Source organism: Clytia hemisphaerica, unplaced genomic scaffold (genome assembly GCF_902728285.1).
Source record: "Clytia hemisphaerica strain Z4C2 unplaced genomic scaffold, Clytia hemisphaerica genome assembly, whole genome shotgun sequence".
Classification (NCBI taxonomy): Eukaryota; Metazoa; Cnidaria; class Hydrozoa; order Leptothecata; family Clytiidae; genus Clytia; species Clytia hemisphaerica.
Window position 1 is genome coordinate 1,531,749 of NW_027103359.1, and position 18,023 is coordinate 1,549,771.

The 18,023-nt window shown below is 34.5% G+C and overlaps 3 protein-coding genes across 4 annotated transcripts in view; 1 reads left to right on the forward strand and 2 right to left on the reverse strand.

Annotated features, from left to right (window-relative positions):
• The window catches only part of LOC136822511 (uncharacterized), a 57,257-nt gene extending 53,210 nt beyond the window's left edge, over positions 1–4,047 (reverse strand). For both annotated transcript variants that reach the window (XR_010848906.1, XM_067078780.1), the window contains exon 1: positions 3,946–4,047. The gene's annotated coding sequence lies outside the window, so the exon portion shown is untranslated. The remainder of the gene's footprint in view (positions 1–3,945) is intronic.
• Positions 4,048–7,294: 3,247 nt separating this feature from the next.
• On the reverse strand, positions 7,295–7,630 carry LOC136821722 (succinate dehydrogenase assembly factor 4, mitochondrial-like). Its single transcript, XM_067077935.1, has one exon. The coding sequence runs from the start codon at positions 7,628–7,630 to the stop codon at positions 7,295–7,297; it is 336 nt and encodes a 111-aa protein (XP_066934036.1).
• Positions 7,631–16,345: 8,715 nt separating this feature from the next.
• Positions 16,346–17,796, forward strand: LOC136822550 (ubiquinone biosynthesis protein COQ9-B, mitochondrial-like). Its single transcript, XM_067078817.1, has one exon. It carries the CDS (start codon positions 16,498–16,500, stop codon positions 17,602–17,604), a length of 1,107 nt encoding a protein of 368 aa, XP_066934918.1. The 5' UTR covers positions 16,346–16,497; the 3' UTR covers positions 17,605–17,796.
• Positions 17,797–18,023: the final 227 nt, after the last annotated feature.

Sequence of the window (18,023 nt, forward strand, 5' to 3'; positions counted from 1 at the left end):
TTACGATGTTTTTAAGTGTTGCCTGGAAAGGCTTATGATGACGTCATCAAAAAACTTTCAACCTCCATAACTTTTGATAGGAAGATTTTCAAGGCATGTTTTATACCTCAATTTTTATCAGCATTTCATGTTCTTTCCGTTGGAACCATCAGATTTTGAATATTTTCAAAAAAATAATTTTTTGCCCAGCCACCTGATGACGTCATCTGGCAGGTGGCCAGGTGGCAAAATTTGGTGTAACTGTTTAAAATTAAGTTTTAGACCCTCTAAGGATCATCTGTGCCAAATTTCATGCTTTAATCACCATCTGAAGTATTCTTACGTTTTTATGTGCTAACAGACCTCACTAGTAAGAATATGATTAGTTCTATTTATACTGAGACGATTAATTTGTCTGAAACGAGCAATTTAGAAAATGAGCATCATGGAGGAATGTACGTCCATTCATGTTTCAATAAATAAAATCTCCTCCACAGATCACATTTTATATACTACCCGCCTCAGACGATTTTTCCGTCTCAGTATAAATGGAACTATTGATAACAAACAAACCAAAACGAAATGTCATATAATAACCTATGAAAGTGAAAGGCATACATTATGTCAACAATTTCTAGCAGATTATTAAAGCTTGTCTCATTTTACATTTTAAAAGGGAAAGACAACAAAAAACCTCGTTAAAAAATCAATCACAACATAAGAAAGCGAGAATAATTTTGATATCTCTTTTTGATGATAAAACAAAGTGTACAGTACTGTAGTTAGAGGACTATGTAATTGAACAATTTTGTTACTGTAAAAAGACTTTAATCATATGAGTTTATACTTACCAAAATGTCTAGCAAAATAAGAGTCTTGATTTATCATGGTTTGCAATCTGAAGGAGCCCCATTTTTCAATATTGAGTTTCACATGAGTGATACTATAATGACTGTAACTGAAATGGTTGGGAGTCTTTTATTTATACCAATGGATCTTATACTTTTGTTTCAAAGAAACAACACTGAAACTGCGCTTCGTAGTTGTACAAGGATTTCAGAACTTACTTTTGATTCAAATGTAATCAAACTTTACTTTGGATTGAAAACATGTAGGCAATCTATGAAAATTGTCAACCAAAGAAAAGTAATAGAACCAACAGACCAAATTAAAATCTTGCATAGATTAACAGTTAAAGGATATGGGACAAACCGGATTATTGCTACAACTTATACTAATCGCACTGTCATTGAAGTTTATGACTATATAGTGGCTTTAACAGAAATACCGATAGATACCCTTATATTATTATCTGTAGATAAAGAGATACTACAATACAAGGAATACAAGGAAGATTCGAGAATTAAAATTGAAGATATAATTATGTATACTGTTGCCTATTTCCAAGAAAATGAAAAACTGGAAAATATTTGTCTTCAATATGGAATCAAACATCTGAAATCACTCAAATTGCGATTCTTAACAAAAGAAGAAGAGTTGAATCCAAGAGAAATGGAATCTATCCAAGACATTAAAAATTATGTTCATAAAACACATGATATTCCTATCCATCAACAAAGTATACTTTTCCAACATCAAGAGATTGAAAACGATTCGACCAAAATATTTGATCTTTTCTCACAAAATGAAAATTTCAAAGGAGAGATGCATTTTCATGTAGTAATTGGTAAAAAGACATTCAAGATAAGTGTTGAAGGTTGTCATTGGAAAAACGATCGTAAGAAACATTATATTGAGGTCAACGATTCAAATACCATAGCCGAGGTTAAGACGAAAATACTTGAGAAATATTATCCAGAGAGGTTAGAATATATTCAAAAACAACTGAGCGATCCGAGCTCCATTCTTTCATCGACAAGTAGAAAGGTTCCAACAGATTGCTTCGTTCTTCGACGATTTAACAACGTTTTCGAAGATTCAAAGACAGTAGAGGAATGTAAAATTTTACCAAATTTAAATGATTATGATGATTATGTATTTGAAGAAACAATCTTAGTTAGGATACGATTGGACTCACTTCAAAAAGGGAAAGATATTATAGAATATCCTGTCACTAAGTTTCTCTTCGACTTTCACTGTAATGAAACATTGAAGGAATTTCGGTTACAAAACGGAATAGATCGTAAAGAACTTCATGTAATGCCACATCAAATAGGTGTGACGAGACATCCAGAATGGCCTTGGAAAATACAAAATCTTGAAGGTGAAATTGTTTGCGTTTTGGATTATTTTGTTGTAAAACGTAATTCAAGCTGTTATATTATGTGAAAAGTAAAAAATAATACGTTCATTTTTTATGCAATACACCTTTCCCGAGATATTGCTCTTTTTTAAAGGTTTTGAAATCACATCAAAATTTTTATGTTAGAGACGAATCAATCCTGAACATTTGATACATGCAGCTCAGCCTCGTTCTCATTTGATTCTATTGTTTAAAATAAAAGTTTAATTCAAAATAACTCAAAAACCGGAAGAACTTTTTAGACAGTACTTTTTTTATTTGTTTTGTATTTTTTTCACAGATTTTTGTTTTACCAAAATGAAACACTTAAAGATTGTAACAAAAAAGTCGAAAACATTTCGGGAAAGGTGTATTTTAGACAATTTTAGATAATTTCATATTTAATACCTTTTTTAAAAGAACAATTCCAATGAGTCTTAAAAATTAATAAATAAGAACAGTTAAGGAACAATACTTGGCCTGGAACCATTAAATTTTAAGTAAATCAAGGGTCAATTCAGTAAAACTTAGAATACCTCTAGGGATGATTTAAAAATTTCGTCAAAAATTTTTAGCTGAATCTGACCACTTTCGGTGTCTATATAGTAGAGAGTCAAAAATTTGAGAGATAGAGACCAAAATTATGGGAGTAACCACAAGCCACAATTGAAAATAACTGAATGGTAATATCCAAAATTATGAAATGACAAAACAACCGTGCACAATGACACCCATCTTTGCTTGAGTTCGAAATTTGGTTAAAAGCAAGAACTGTCAAATAATTCAGATTGCGGAAATGGCTGTAAATCGGAATATTTTTTTTCGATTAATGGAGAATGGGACAAAGTCGTTGTCTTGAGAAAAAATTCCTGTATTATAGGTTGACTATTTAACCCTTTTATTGTTACTATCATTCTTTACTGCCTAAGTTACCCCCTTAGGCATTGGAATGGTACGGGTATATGGCACCCTTAAGGGTGCCTTTTGGAACCTATGGAAGTCCTTGTGAGGGCTGGAAAGATCAGAAAATAATGATTTCAATCGTTTGCCCCTTGAAGGATGGAAATTTGGTCAAATTAGTTCTAACAGGGGGCAAATTTTTACTTAATCGCCACCTTTTTAGTTCCGCTAACTTACTTACTTACTGCACGATTTCCCAGCAGCTGGGGTTGGACGCTAAGGGTCCAAAAAAACAACGAAACTTCGTTGGGCAATTTATTTACCCATAAACCTGCATAAACCACAAACTGCAAGCAATAATTAGAGATAAATAACGTGATGTAAGGAAACTGATTTAATCAGAATACAAACAGTTTCTCAGAATATTTTTTCTGCTGAATCGGAAAAAGGAAAAATTTATTTAATGAGGAAATTTAAGAAATACAATGAGGTCATTCAAGGATTGATGATGTTTCTCATTTAACCAGGTTTTAGCGAACTGTAGACCAAGTGGGAAAAAGTGGGAAAATGTGGAAAAAAGAAAAATGGCTAATGATAAAATCAGAGTTTCAATTGTTTTAATACTGAAAAAGCTTCACTTTTGGAATCGTACACTATTTCCAGTCGAGTGAAACAATTTTAGATGTACCCTTAAAGAATTTGGTCAAAATCCGCCAAATTAAGTTCCCGCCAAATTTAATGTTTTCCGCCATCCGCCAAAAAGCTTATTGTACACTGGCTTTCAGAGCATTTTTTATAATCAAGAAAATAAACGTATTTCTTACCCTATTCCCAAAGGTCTTAAAACATAGCTTGAAACTTCAATAGCTTTGGAAACCAGAAATATGTTTGCTGTAATCTGACCATGGTCGTTTATACACATCAATGTCCCTGAGAGTGTAGAAAAAAAGATTTTTAAGGTAGAATAAATCAATGAATGCACAATTAGGGTTTAGTTTTCAAAAAGGTTCAATATAAGTGCAGCATTGCAACAATAGTCAAGCTATGAAAACCACATCATTATCAGAAATTTGTAAAAGTTTTTCTGGGCTAACCATTTGAAATTTGAGGTAGTTTCTCCTTATAATTGATAATGACGAGCGAAACGTTGGGTTAAAGTCCGTCATTTGGAGAACCGTACCGAATTTTAAATAAAAAGGTTTTCTTTTCACTATCGAAAACAATGAACATTAAGTGCTTGTAATAAATACATTATCCATGTGACATTTGACGTACTATATTCATTTATACCTTGGAATACATCTGTCAAACATTATCTTGTATAATCTCTTCCATTTTTCTTTCCTTGAAGTATTTTTCATTATTATCTGTGTTAATGATTTAAAAATAGATTTATTCTTGAATGCACTTTAACCAACAAATAAGATCTCAATAAAAAAAAAATAAAAAATCTCAGCAAAGGAAATTTCTCAAAAAATTATTAACCTTAGTTAAGAATTAGACATTTTAAGAATTTATAAGATTGTGAGCTCTTAAATTTGGTCAATGCTAAACGCGTTTATTAGAGCCATAGCAAGAAAACACTATTTTGAGGACAACACAAATATCTTTTATTTCCACGTATCATTTTCATTTTGCAACCCAGTATTCGTTAAGCTTTGTAACCTTGGTCAAAAAGTGTTTAACCAATTTCTCACAACAGCAAGAAATTATGGTATTTGATAGTGAATAAAAACAAAAGTTTCATTACTTCCAGTCACTTCCCAAACTTAAACTCGCCAACTTACCCAAATCAAAATTACTGGATATGGGCTGTTCCATTGGAAAAAGAAGGAAGTTTTGGCTGGTTTTGTTTGATAGAAATAAAACATAAATTATTGTTAGAATATTTGAAACATAATAGTGTAGAGGAAATAAACTACTCAATGTATATATTGCAATATTTAAATGTCTGAGCTATTTTTTACAATAAATATTTACAGAAATAGTATACAGTGTCTTTAAAGCAAATAAACAAATCCAATAGAGTCCACTAGAATTACCTTGGAAAAAATAATACCAGAACTCAATATAAATACTTGGCTGAAATTTGGCAGGGAGGCTCGTAATGGGTCCTAGAACCGCCAAGAAAAACTGCAATCGAAAGGAAGAGTTTTGGACCCTTTTTAGGGGATTTTATTATGTCGATTTTCAGTAAAAAATTGTTTTACAAAGTTTTCGAAAATAAATAACAGAATATCTAAAAGATCATGAAAAGCACATGGCAAAAATTGGGTCTTTTATGAAATTTGGTCAATTACCTAGACCCCTAAAATGGTCCAGAATGACACAAAATCTGTCACATTCCTTGGTGATGTCATTGTGCACAGTAACGTTTACACTTTCAAACCAACATTTCAAAAAATGGGCCATGAAACGTACTCCCAGTAGGGGATACTGGGTTTACAGAATGATAGGGGTATCAGTGTGTGAATTTTTACGACCTTTATAGGGACTAATTTGACCAAATTTTGATGATTTTGGGGTCAAATAATTGAAATTTTCCTATTTTTCTGACCCTTAGTGCAAAAGTGGGACAGGGGTTGAATTTTCTAATTTTCCCAACAGGGACTGCCAGGTTCCAAAAAAGGGTCGGACATACCTGTACCTTCACTAGCCTAAGTACCCTCCCCGATGGGAAGGAACTAGTTGAAAATAGTTTCGATTAGCTAAGTCACAAGATAGTTTTGCTAACTCAGCCAAAATATTGTAAAATATGCTGACTCAACAAAAATCATTGATTTTACAACAAAACGGCCCTGGGCATGGTATATCGTGATCCTGGATGGTATTATCAATAATGCTTCACTAGGCTATAGAATCAGCTGCAAAATCCTTGTGTTTTGGCTCAGCATAGTAATAAATTGATAATAATCAATGTGTGAAGAACTTCTAAGTAAATCTTCAACAATGTCTGCAGGTGGTGTTAAAATCTCTTTCTTGTAAAATATCTGTTCTCTAACATTTCTTAAAAATGATTTGGATGGGACGTTACTTCTTGGTGAATTTTGATCCAGAGATGATTCATGGTGTATCAAATTCTTAAAAATATCTTCACAATGTTTTGAGAATTCCATATAGTAAAATATGAACTGCATGTTGTATGTAAAGTCTGAAAAAGAAATGACTAAATTGGTTTCTAGACAATTTTCATTCTGAGAAGCAATTTCCATTGCCTTTTGTACAATATCCTCTGAAAAATCTGGACATAATAAACATAGAAATGATTGAAAATCATTGCCAGAATACAATCCACCATTTGATGAAAGATGTTCAAAAGATTTCCAAAATTTTCTAATAAACGATAAACGATTCCAATTGGTAGATTGGATGTAATCATATTCACGCAACAAAACATGATTTCCGTTTTTGACGTTAACAAAATACTCGTGTAAAAAATTAGTAGATGTGATTTTAATGTTGGATGTTTTACAGCGCAACATCTGTTTGACCGCATCCCCTAAGTAGAAATGGATGTCATACTTCAGTAAATACTTTTCACCATCCATCATTCTGTTATCTACTCCTGTTGAATCTTTTTCATTTTTCCTAATCTTGTTGTCAGTATTTATTAAGCTCATTTTATTTTTATTATTTACCTGAAATCAGAATAAAGGAAGGTTAAGAAACAGTCTAAATCTAAGCCACAATAAAAAGCATTACACGCAAAGACTCAAAAATCAAAGTCAATAGAAGATTTTATTTTATTATTTTAATGTCCCTCATGAACAAAAGTTTTTGTGTTTTTAATGCACCCTTCAAAAACACCTTTCGAGAATAATAACATACATTATGGCATTTATTAGATTGGGAAATTACTTCTGAGTCAAAGATCTAACTTTTAATTTTCAATATTTCTCTTTCTTTTTGCTTATTATAATGTACAAAAAAATTAATTACAAATATATTTACTGAAAATAATTACTTCAAGCAACAAAATGAGGTTTGATTTAAGGATCCAGCCCTCATGGTTAAGGAAATCGATATCTTAAAGGAAGATTCATCAAAGCATTTTTTTTGAAACAAAAAATTTTGTAGAAAGTCTAGATATGCATTTACAAAGCCATCATCCAATCAAACACATATACATTGTGCTTGAAAAGTGTGAAAAATATGCAAAGAGAAACATTCCTTTCAAAAATCTGAGCATCTTCCTTTCCTTTCCCAGTCACCATACCGTGTTGGTTCAGGACCAAGAGGACCACCTATTTCGCCAGTTTCAGGGTTTGTTGCCTCTGGGAAGGGTGCATAAGGATCTGGTTCCTGCTCCTCACTCTCTGCGGAAGTCGTTGGTTTTTGTTCATTTGTTGCTTTTGCAGCTTCACTAAATTTACCCAATGGTGTTTTCTCTTCCAGGATTTTGTCAGATACCAACAGTCTTGTATTTGTATGCAATAATGCTGTTAAAATTTGCCTTGGTTGCTTTACAAGGTTACTCAAAATTGAATTATTCTTCAGTGATGATGTCATAGTTTTTGACTGTATTTTAATAATTCTAAATGATAGAAACAGTAAACAAAAGTTTCATACACCTAGTTGGCCTGACAAAGACATATTTATTTTTCACTTTTAAAAGAGATCTTCTTTTGTTTGTTTATCTTTGTCAACCAGCATCTTATGTGGCCATAGTGGGCAATTCCCTCCGACCCCTGTCTAAAGTTCAAGTCCTACCTTTTTTTAAATCCAAAAGTCCTTAAATGGAAATCAACGGAGAGAGATGGAGTAAATGCCAAACAAAAATGGTTGTGATCTCCTAAAGGACTATAGTCACTTTAACAGTGGTGCCATTTCTAGTGCATTTATTTAGCTAGCCTGGATACCACCTGCTGAGGCAAATACACATTGTTTTTTTTTAAGAAACATACTTTTAAGAAACATGAGGCTCAGAATGCCTAAAAAACTAAGAAACATCTACGAAACATGCTGGGGCTGAGAATGAGAAAATAACATTTTTTGATTCGTTTTTTTAAGAGCCTTCCAATCAAGGCAAAGGTCCAGAAAAATAAGTTGTTTGTTGATTGTTTCGAGTGTATTACAATAGAAATCTCTTAGGAATTCCTCGAGGGAATTCTATTGTAATACACTCGAAACAATCCCACAATGCATCACTTTTTTAGAAAAATCAAAAACTCCAATAAGGTCTATTGAACGCGTAATTACTAATAGCATTTAACATTACATAACGCGTTGATATCTCTTCACTCCCATGAAATGTGATTCAAAATTGATGAGCACAAAAACAAAATCAAGAATTGGAAACTCATGCTTATGAGACAGACGCTTGAGCTAACCACGCTTGGAGGGTGTGAGGGAAAGCGTGAACTTATGAGAAAGAAAAAGGAAAGAAAGAAACGAGAAGAAAATTAGTTCCCGCTTTGATGTTATTATTGAAACAAAAGGATCAGTCACGTCGACATTCCTTTCCACACGTCAGCAATCTAGTTTTTATAAATATAAAAACTACATTGTAAGGTTGATTCTAAAAAAGAATAGCCGTTTTTTTAGACGACTACATTTTAATTTCTGTCAAACAAAACCCCCTAAAATTTTAGTATGTTCAATCTATTCATGGTACCCTACCACCCTGAAAATCTCTTGCCAAAAGAAGATCGCTACAGTATCTGGCCCCCAAAACGTCGATCAAATTTGAAATCTTTCTCAAATCTAGAGGAAAAGAAAGAGGTTTTGCAAAAATATTTGCTGCATGAAGGGCTTTAACATCTCTACTTTATTTCCTGGAAGTTCTTTTTCAAAATTTTCAATTTCAACAATATTTTTCAATCGCTTAAAGATAGGTAGCTTTTTTCTAATCATTCTAATTTTCTGATTCTGAAACACAATTAGCATGCTATAAAACATACATACGCCCACTTGGTGAATATGCATCATCTGTATGGGACACTCCAGGAATTGACACATTGACATCTAAATTTGAGGCTGTACAAAGAAAGTCATTCCGTTGGATTTACAACAAATGGGACAGGAAATCATCCCCAACATCTCTTCTTAGAGATGCCCAATTGGACACATTTGAGAAACGCCGAAAAATGATTAGATTGAAATTCTTTCACGATGTTCTCCACAATCTAAAACATGTGGACAAATCAATTCTCCCTAATAGGCAGCGTTGTAAGAACATTTCAACAAATACTGGGTTCAATTCAATCGTATACAATGTCATTTTTCCCTCGGGTTGTCAAGCTATGGAACAATCTCCCTCTGAAGTCACATCTATTGAAGATCGTAATATATATTTTAGTAAAATTAACAACTTAGATTTCAAATAGACATAAGATTTACCCAAAATTGCATTGTGCTAGTCAAACTAATCTCTCTTATCTACTCTCAGCAATTTCAATACTAAATCTTAAGTCCCATAAATGCTGACATAAATCATAATCTCTACGATTCTTATTTTCTTCTCAACCACTTTTCATCCTTCTATTTCATTATTAGAAAATAAATTATTTTAAAAACATTAAAACATTAACATTTAAACCCATCATTCATTGTACTGTATATATTTTCATATTTCAATCCTAGATTTTATTTTTTTAAATTTCTTTATTTTTGTATCAAATTTCTTTTTTTTAATTTCTTTTTATTTATATTCAAGAGAATAGGTTTTGTAAAACCTTCTACGAATTATCAAATAGAAATATAAATAATGGCCCCCAAAACGGGGGTTTGCAATTTTAGCAATTTCTCGAGATATCTTTAAGATATGAATACAAAATTTTTACTATAGTTTTGAAATGTGATTTAGAGGGTTTTGGGCATAAATTTGTTTGATAAAATTTTTACAATATACCCCTGGTTGTCAAAACGGAGGTTTGGGGCCCCCAAAACGTAGGTGTAGTTAAAATCAAATTATTAAGCCCAGTGGTAATAGGGGTAGAAACTATGAACATATGTGTCGCTGCAAGCGATTTAGAGCACATTCAAGATCGGCCAGGATCGGCCAAGTAATTATACGGCCCAAATCGGCCTAGTTCGGCCAGGTCCGGTTCGGATCGGCCAAGTCCGGTCTGGATCGGCCAATAACGGCCAGGTCCGGTTTTGTTAAGTTACAAACCTGATAAAACAAAAACAGTGATGTTCGGCCAATGTAAGACCGGTCTAGGCCGATATGGTCCGGTCCAGGCCGATACGAACCGGTCCAGAACGTTTTACGGAAGCCGAAATACTGATTAGAAGCAAAATTGTTTTCAAACACTTTTTTCGTCGTAAATCACATACTCTCCTGTATTTTATAACCTTGACTCACTCTCTCTTTATGAATCCATTTAGAAAAGATTATTAGAAATCCTCCTTAGAATAGAATTGCACTGTGTCCCTTAGTTAGTTTATTTAGACATCCCTGTCTCATTTACATATATCTCCCTTGTTATAAATTGCATGTCAATATTTTTCTTCGTATTTCATACACAGCTAATAAAGTAACACCAAAACCAAAAGGAACAATTGGTTGTTTCGACCTTTTAACTAACGACAGCTTAATCTCTCAAAAAGAAACTGTTACTCGCCTTTTCTTTGCTGATATTCCAATAATACAGTTATCTTGATAATTTATAATCTTAATTTTTAGCTCATGAAAAATTATTCTCCAACGGTTTTCACTCTAGTTAAAATATAAAAATAAAAATACTTCCACCTTCTTCCTTCTGTTGTGGTACTTTTCCTTTTGCTTTTGTTTTGATTTTAGAGTCAGAGACTTTTCAAAACATTTGAACGTTCTCTGGAGTTCATTCGAACACTTAACAAAAAGATTCGAAAGTTTTTAGGCACTCGAAATTGTAAACAAAAAATAACGTCATACGAAAAAGATTTGCTTGTTTGTTTTCAGACCGGACTTGGCCGATTTGGACCGGTCTAGATCGGCTTTTGTTTAGAGAAAAGATTAGGAAACATGGTTCAGCTAAGATCGGCCTAGATTGGCCCAGATCGGTCAACATCGGCCAAATTTGGCCAGGAACAGTCCAGACCGGTCCATATCGGCCAAAAGTTCGGCTTTTTAAGGATCGGCCTATTTTCAATGTGCTCCAAATCGCGTGCAGGGACACAAATCACTGGTCTGTAAATTACATTTTCGTAAATTGGGCATAACTTAGGAACCGCTATTGCTAGAGAGATGAAATTTTTTGAGTGTGATCCACCAAAGATATGTGACCTTGTGTCAAAATTTCAGGAAGATTTGAAGACCCCCATGATCCCACTTTTTCTGATTCTTAGGTGCATCTGCTCTTAATACTTTCTTTTTGCACATGTTTTGCATATTTTCAAAGGGAATTTCACCATGGCAATTTGGCCACCATAATTTTGCATACATCTCAATATGGCAGATGAAAAGGCAAAAAGGTCTATTCCTTTAAGCACACGCCGCGAACGCCTTTTAATCTCTAACTAGAAGTTATCTTGTGATTGCAGCTTGTGCCTTTGCGGATCCGGGCTTTAGGCTATTTCTTTACATTTGTGGTTGAATTCCAGCCAGGATTGCACAGAATTTCAAAAATTGAGGTTTTTGGTGGGAAAATAAAAAAAAGGTTCCAATTTCAGCTACAGACTGACCAACTGACCGACCAACCGACCAGCCGACCGACCCAATTTTCAAAGCTTCTAGGACACCAACCAAACAATCACAGGGATCGAATTAGCATATCGCATTTCGCAATTCGCGATGCGTTTTTGGATTACTTACAAGCTAAAAATTGAAAATTGATCCATTTTAGGATGCAAAATCATGCTTATCAAAAAATTGTGATGCACTTTCTATCCCTTATTTCGATGCCTGAATCAATTGGGCCTTGCCTGGCCTTTGAGCCATTCCAGAATTTGTCTATAACAGGGGGGCGGACGACACCAGGATTTCCAAGGGCAAAAGTTTTCACCAAAATTCGAAATTTCCAAGGCGAGAGAAGAAAATGTATGAATTTCCAAGGCAATTGAATTAGGGGTCTTCGACAAAAAACTTTCGAATTTTTTATCGGCATTGGGCCAAATAAAAAAACAAGTATTGGGACAAATATTTTTTCAGCCAATTATTTTCTGATTTCGTCCACAAACTCCACTGAAAGCAAACAATTTCACTTGCTTTCACCTTCACGCACAAAATCCGCAACTTTAAAAGGGCAGTTTTGAATTAGCTTTGATAAAAAAAACCCTTTTTCATTGGCCTGTATGCTGCCTTTTCTTTTGAAATGTTGCAACTTCATCGCGTCTTTTTAACTTTTGTTTTGATTAACAATATCAATGCGGGTATGAACAAACTGAATGTTGGTGCAAATACATAGACGAAAATTCAACGGTGACGGGTGGAAAGGCAATATCAACGCGATATGGCAGACATGATTGGAAAAAATTGTGTTTTCGAAGAAGTAAAAGTCGGTTTCGAAAAATTTTTGCCGATAAGAGCAAGGGGGGAGGGGGTCTGAAGCTTATCGGCCCAATGCCGATAAAAAATTCGGAAGTTTTTTAGGAAGAAGACCCCTTAGAAAAGGCAAAAAGAGTGGAATTTCCGATGCATTTTGCAAAAGTACATGGATTTTTATCGGAATTTCCGACCACCACTGGAAAAGAAAAGTTATTTCCAAGGCTAGAAAAATTAAAAAAAAATGCACGTCGTCCAACGGTAACAAAAATTTTCTGGAATGGCCCTTTCCAGACGATCTCAATCGAACGGAATCGACGATTGAACCAGTCGAACCAAATCAAACACAATCGACCGATTGAAATTCGATTGCGTTCGATTGATGTTCAATTGCATTGGATCGTCGATTCATTGACCCCCTGATTGTTCATAATAAATAGCACAATTTCTACGGGAAATCGAAAGTAATTTCATTTGGCTTGTGATGTTTGAGAGCTTGGATGTTGGGAAGCTGCAAGAATAAAGCAAGACAATCTCAATTGAACGGAATCGACGATCGAACCAGTCAAACAACAATCGAACCAATCGAATATTACCCCAGCCTTTCTTCACATGTTTCTCCTTTTTTTTGGACTGATGAAATTTGTAAGTGAGACTTTCCATTTTTTAAAAACTTTTTTAATAGCATTGCAGTGACCCCCTCCCACCCCTTACGGCCAGAAGCCGTTAAGAAAAAGGAAAATTGTTTGTCGACGGCCCCCTGGCAGTATAGACTTAAACTCGTATATCAAGATTACGGGATTTCGAGTATACGGGCCGATTTTACTTTCGTTTTGAGTTGTTTCATTTTCGATTTCAAGCCAACATCTTAGCAACAGGGTGGTGCTCGCCCATAGTTACAGGGGTTTGTGCAAAAAACTAAACATAGAAAATTTTCCAAATCCCCCATTTCGATTAATGCAATGAAAAATGAAACTTTTCTATGTTTCACTTTTTTGCACCTATTCTTCAAAATGGAAATATTTAAGATTTTAAGTTCTTCTTTTATTCGATGATTTTTTATGGCATTTTGTTGACAGTCTAACTCTCGTATCAAATTCCCGCTTTCTTCAGTAAATTGAAGATGAGAAAAAACCTAAGCCACGGATCACAGATTGAAAAAAATATATGAAGGGTGGGATTTTGCAGCCGCCCGTCGTGCAAGGCACTGAAAGGCCACAGGTGCCAAAAAGGAGGGCCGTATGAAATGCGGCAACCTCCTTTGGTGGAAAATTGATAAACAGCTATGAAGGAGCGCTGGGAAGCAATCAGTAGAAGAGACCACTTTCGTTTTTGTTGCAGAATTTCTATAAAAACTTCTCTCAGGAATTACTTGTCATTGTACATGTACACATGTGTTGTGTCAACTTGTCAGCATTGTATTGTTGTAAAGGAAAAGATAAAGGATGTAAGAGTAGCTTAGTTTCTAATCCTAATATAGGAGTTTAAGTTTAGACTGCCTGGCCCTTTGCGTTGAAGATCAACTTCTCAATAAAAAGATCTACGGGGGTAGCGACTCCAGAAGTCACGCAACTTTCGTTGACGTCAAACCAAATGTTTCATTTTTCCGTGAACTTTGAACCCTTCAAACTTCTTTTCTATGTATGCTAAAGCGTTCCGGTTTTTACTAAATGAAAGCCCGTGATCTTAGCTTTCCAGCGGTATATAACACTGTGGACACGGGCTAGACGGCAAATTGGTAAAATACCGAACGTTTTGCAACATTTTGAAAATTGTTTGCCGACGGGAGAAAAACATTTTGCAACTTTCGATGAATAAATGTGTCTGGAAACGGAGGAAAATGTGTTTGAAGGCTGAAACTTTGTATGTTTATCAGAAAAAGGGTGAGGAATTCAAAAATCACAATCGCTAATTCTAATTCTTTCATTTTCATGTAGTTTTTTTAACTTTTTTGCTTCTTTTGCATGGGAATGTCCCAAAAAAAAGTTTTTATTTCTGCCGAAATGGATTTTCTTTTCATTTGGGGTTTCTCCTTTCAGAAAAACTTGTTCTTTATTCATAAGTTGTTGTTCCTCCATTTCCAGAGGCCCCTTGAAAATGGGTCCTACCACCTTTTTTGACTCATTTCAACCTTTTCCAAGCTAATTTTCTTCAAAAACAAAAATAAAACAATGCAATGTCCTCCTTTTTAAAAAAGATATATCTTTCATTATTTTGATAAATATACTAAATATTTTACAAATATTTTTATATAATAATATTCTAACACCATCAAAGAATTCTCCCTCCAAATTTCAGGTCTCTAGCTACACTAGAAAAAGAGATATGCAAAATTGAAGAAGCATGACTGGAAAATTTCTTTTTTTTCTTTTTTGACACATTTTTCGAATTTTTCCAAGCAATTTTCCTAACCTTTTTTTGACATTTTTAGTCAAATTTTTGACACTAAAATTTGAATATCTTTACAACCACTTATCCTCTAGAGGCCTATGACCCCTCATTTTCTTTCTTTTTCAAAGCTCTACAAGATAGGATAGGTTTTGAGAAAAAAATTAAAATTTGAAAAATCTTCTGGAGTTGCTAACGGGGGAGACGGAACCCACAGTACCCAAAGTATTAAAAACCCTTTAAAATTTTCCTAAATACATGCCAGATTCTGTTTAGATGCTATTAAAAAATTCCACCAGGACGGTGGTACCTGGGTGGTACGCACACACCAAATTTTCAAAACATGCAAATTTTGTACAGTAGGGGAAAAAATTGAATAGGAAAAACTGATTTCTCTGTTAGATAGTTTAGCTAAACCTAAGTATTTAAAAGCAGATAAAAAACATTTGGGCATTACACTGAAAAAAATTGTACAAAAATACTCTTACAACATCTGACAGGTGGTTACAAAAAATCTTCTTTTCAAGCATCCACAAAGTTTTTGATCTCGAAATAGTCGCGCGGCTGAGGTCGAAAAACGTTTCATTTCGTGATACATATTTTAGATTCCAAAAAAAACAACGGAAACTCGCGAATTAGTATGTGTAGATTACAAAATCAAAAAGTTTCCACGATATTATCGTGCAAGTAACGAGTAATTGGCGATTTTTTGCGTTTCCAGGCAAAATTGCAAGGCCTGGAAGGGGCCTGGAAATTCATGATTTTTGGGGGGTCTTCAAATTAAAAAAAACCCTATACCACATGATAGAGCTCTTCAAACTGAGCAAAAAAGTGTATTACACCAAAGTCCCAACTTCTCTAGATCAAAAGTTATGGGCCTATTTGTGGTAAAAAACTGATGGAAAACAGTGAATTTCCCTACAATCTGCATTAATTTATGCAAAATTAAACACCTTTTTGACCACAAATAGGCCCATAACTTTTGATCTAGAGAAGTTGGGACTTTGGTGTAATACACTTTTTTGCTCAGTTTGAAGAGCTCTATCATGTGATATAGGTCTTTTTTTAATTTGAAGACCCCCCAAAAATCATGAATTTCCAAGCCTTGCAATTTTGCCTGGAAACGCAAAAAATCGCCATTTACTCGTTACTTGCACGATAATATCGTGGAAACTTTTTGATTTTGGAATCTACATATACTAATTCGAGAGTTTCCATCGAAAAAAGTGGAATCTAAGAGGTGTATCACGAAAATCATTTTCTAGCCACTTTTTTCGACCTCAGCCGCGCGACTAAAAGATCGAAAGGAAACCAACTCCCGCAACAGCGCCCGGCTTTGTAATTGCGGACCTCTGTGGAGTAAGTTTAGAACAGTTTTAGGTCAGCAAATTACACGCCATGCCAATACAGCGAGCGGCAGCGAACATAAACACACATCACTTTCGTTTTCAGTTTCTTGCATAACGTGTCCCACGACCAGACGACTGATCCATTTCCCTGGAGTTTGACACTTGAGATAACGAGACAATCACAACCATTGCAGTTTCAGCAACATTACAGTAAAGGTATTTCTTTCTACAGCATGTTTCTGTCCATTTCAAGAGCAATACGGCCATTGTCAGGTGCATCTACTCGACTTCTGAGACAACAAATTTTACCATCTTCTTTCATTGCTGCCCAAAATGCTGGCTCTGTACGCTGTCTAACAGCTTCCTCTATCAGAAATGATGACAAAAAAGATGATGCAGGCAATCCATTTTCAGTTGATGACATGTTTTTAAGCTCATCAAAGAAAGATCTTGAGCATTTTGATGTGCCAGACCCTGTTGTTGTCCATGAAAATAAGACTCCCGAACATTTGAATGAGAATGAAATTATATTAAACAGTGCTTCTGAAAGTAACATAGAAGATTTCAATGTCCCTGACCCAATTTCTGAAGTCAAAGAGTCTTTAAATGAGGATGAAATGATTTTAAACAGCACTTCAAATGAAATTGAAGAGAATGAGGAATACATGAATGATGATGATATTTCTGCTGAAATCCTCAACGTTGCCCTTGAATTTGTTTCAACTCATGGCTGGACACAAAAGTCCATTGATGCAGCTGTGGAAGCATTAGAATTATCAATGAGCACAGCTGGTATGTTTAAACGGGGACCAGCAGAATTGGTTTTACATTTCATTGAAACCTCAAATGCTAAGCTATTTGAAATATTAGCAAAAGAATCGAAAAGATTTGATGAAAACAAAGGAGTATCAACAGCCAATTTCATTGAGAATGCTGTGAAAGAGCGCTTGAAAATGATCATTCCTTACATGGATTCTTGGCCACAAGCTCTTGCTTTAATGGCATCACCATCAATGGCTGCTGAAGTTTTAGAACAGGGAGCAAACATGGTTGATGAAATCTGGTACCATGCTGGTGATATGTCATCAGACATGAGCTGGTATAGCAAACGTGCAGCTGTAGCTGCTTTACACCTTTCAACAGAATTACACATGTTGCAGGACAAGTCAGCAAACTTTGAGGATACTTGGGATTTTCTTCATAGAAGAGTCAAGGATATTGAAACAGCTGCCACAGCCAAAGATTCTGTTGATCATGCTCTGCAAGATGCAATGAGTTTGGTTGGAGCTGGTATAACAACAATCCAAAACCTACTCGGTGTCAATAATCGTATTCGTTGAACATGGTATTCTAATTTAAACTGAAGTTGAACGTGGAGAAGAATGTACTCTTGCAAGTTCATTCAGATATGGATGAACTTGTATCTTTGTCTCTTTATGTGATTTAATTTTATGTATGTCACGTCGTGTATGTTTATTTTTCTTACTTTTTGTAATTATGATGTAGATAAGTATATCAGATTTCTAAAATAATTTGTGTTTTTCTTTTACTCTAGGTTCAATAAGGCATGCAATAAAGCTTAGTACTCACATGTTTAAAAAAGTGGCGTCTAATGTAAGTGGCATATGCAACCTTTATAGCAAAGATTGATAGGAAAAGAAGGAAATCTAATGTTTAAAAGACCTGCAGCTAGTGCTAAACGCCACTTTTTTAAATAAGTGAGTACCAAGCTTAAAGGGGAAAGGAAAAGATGCTTATT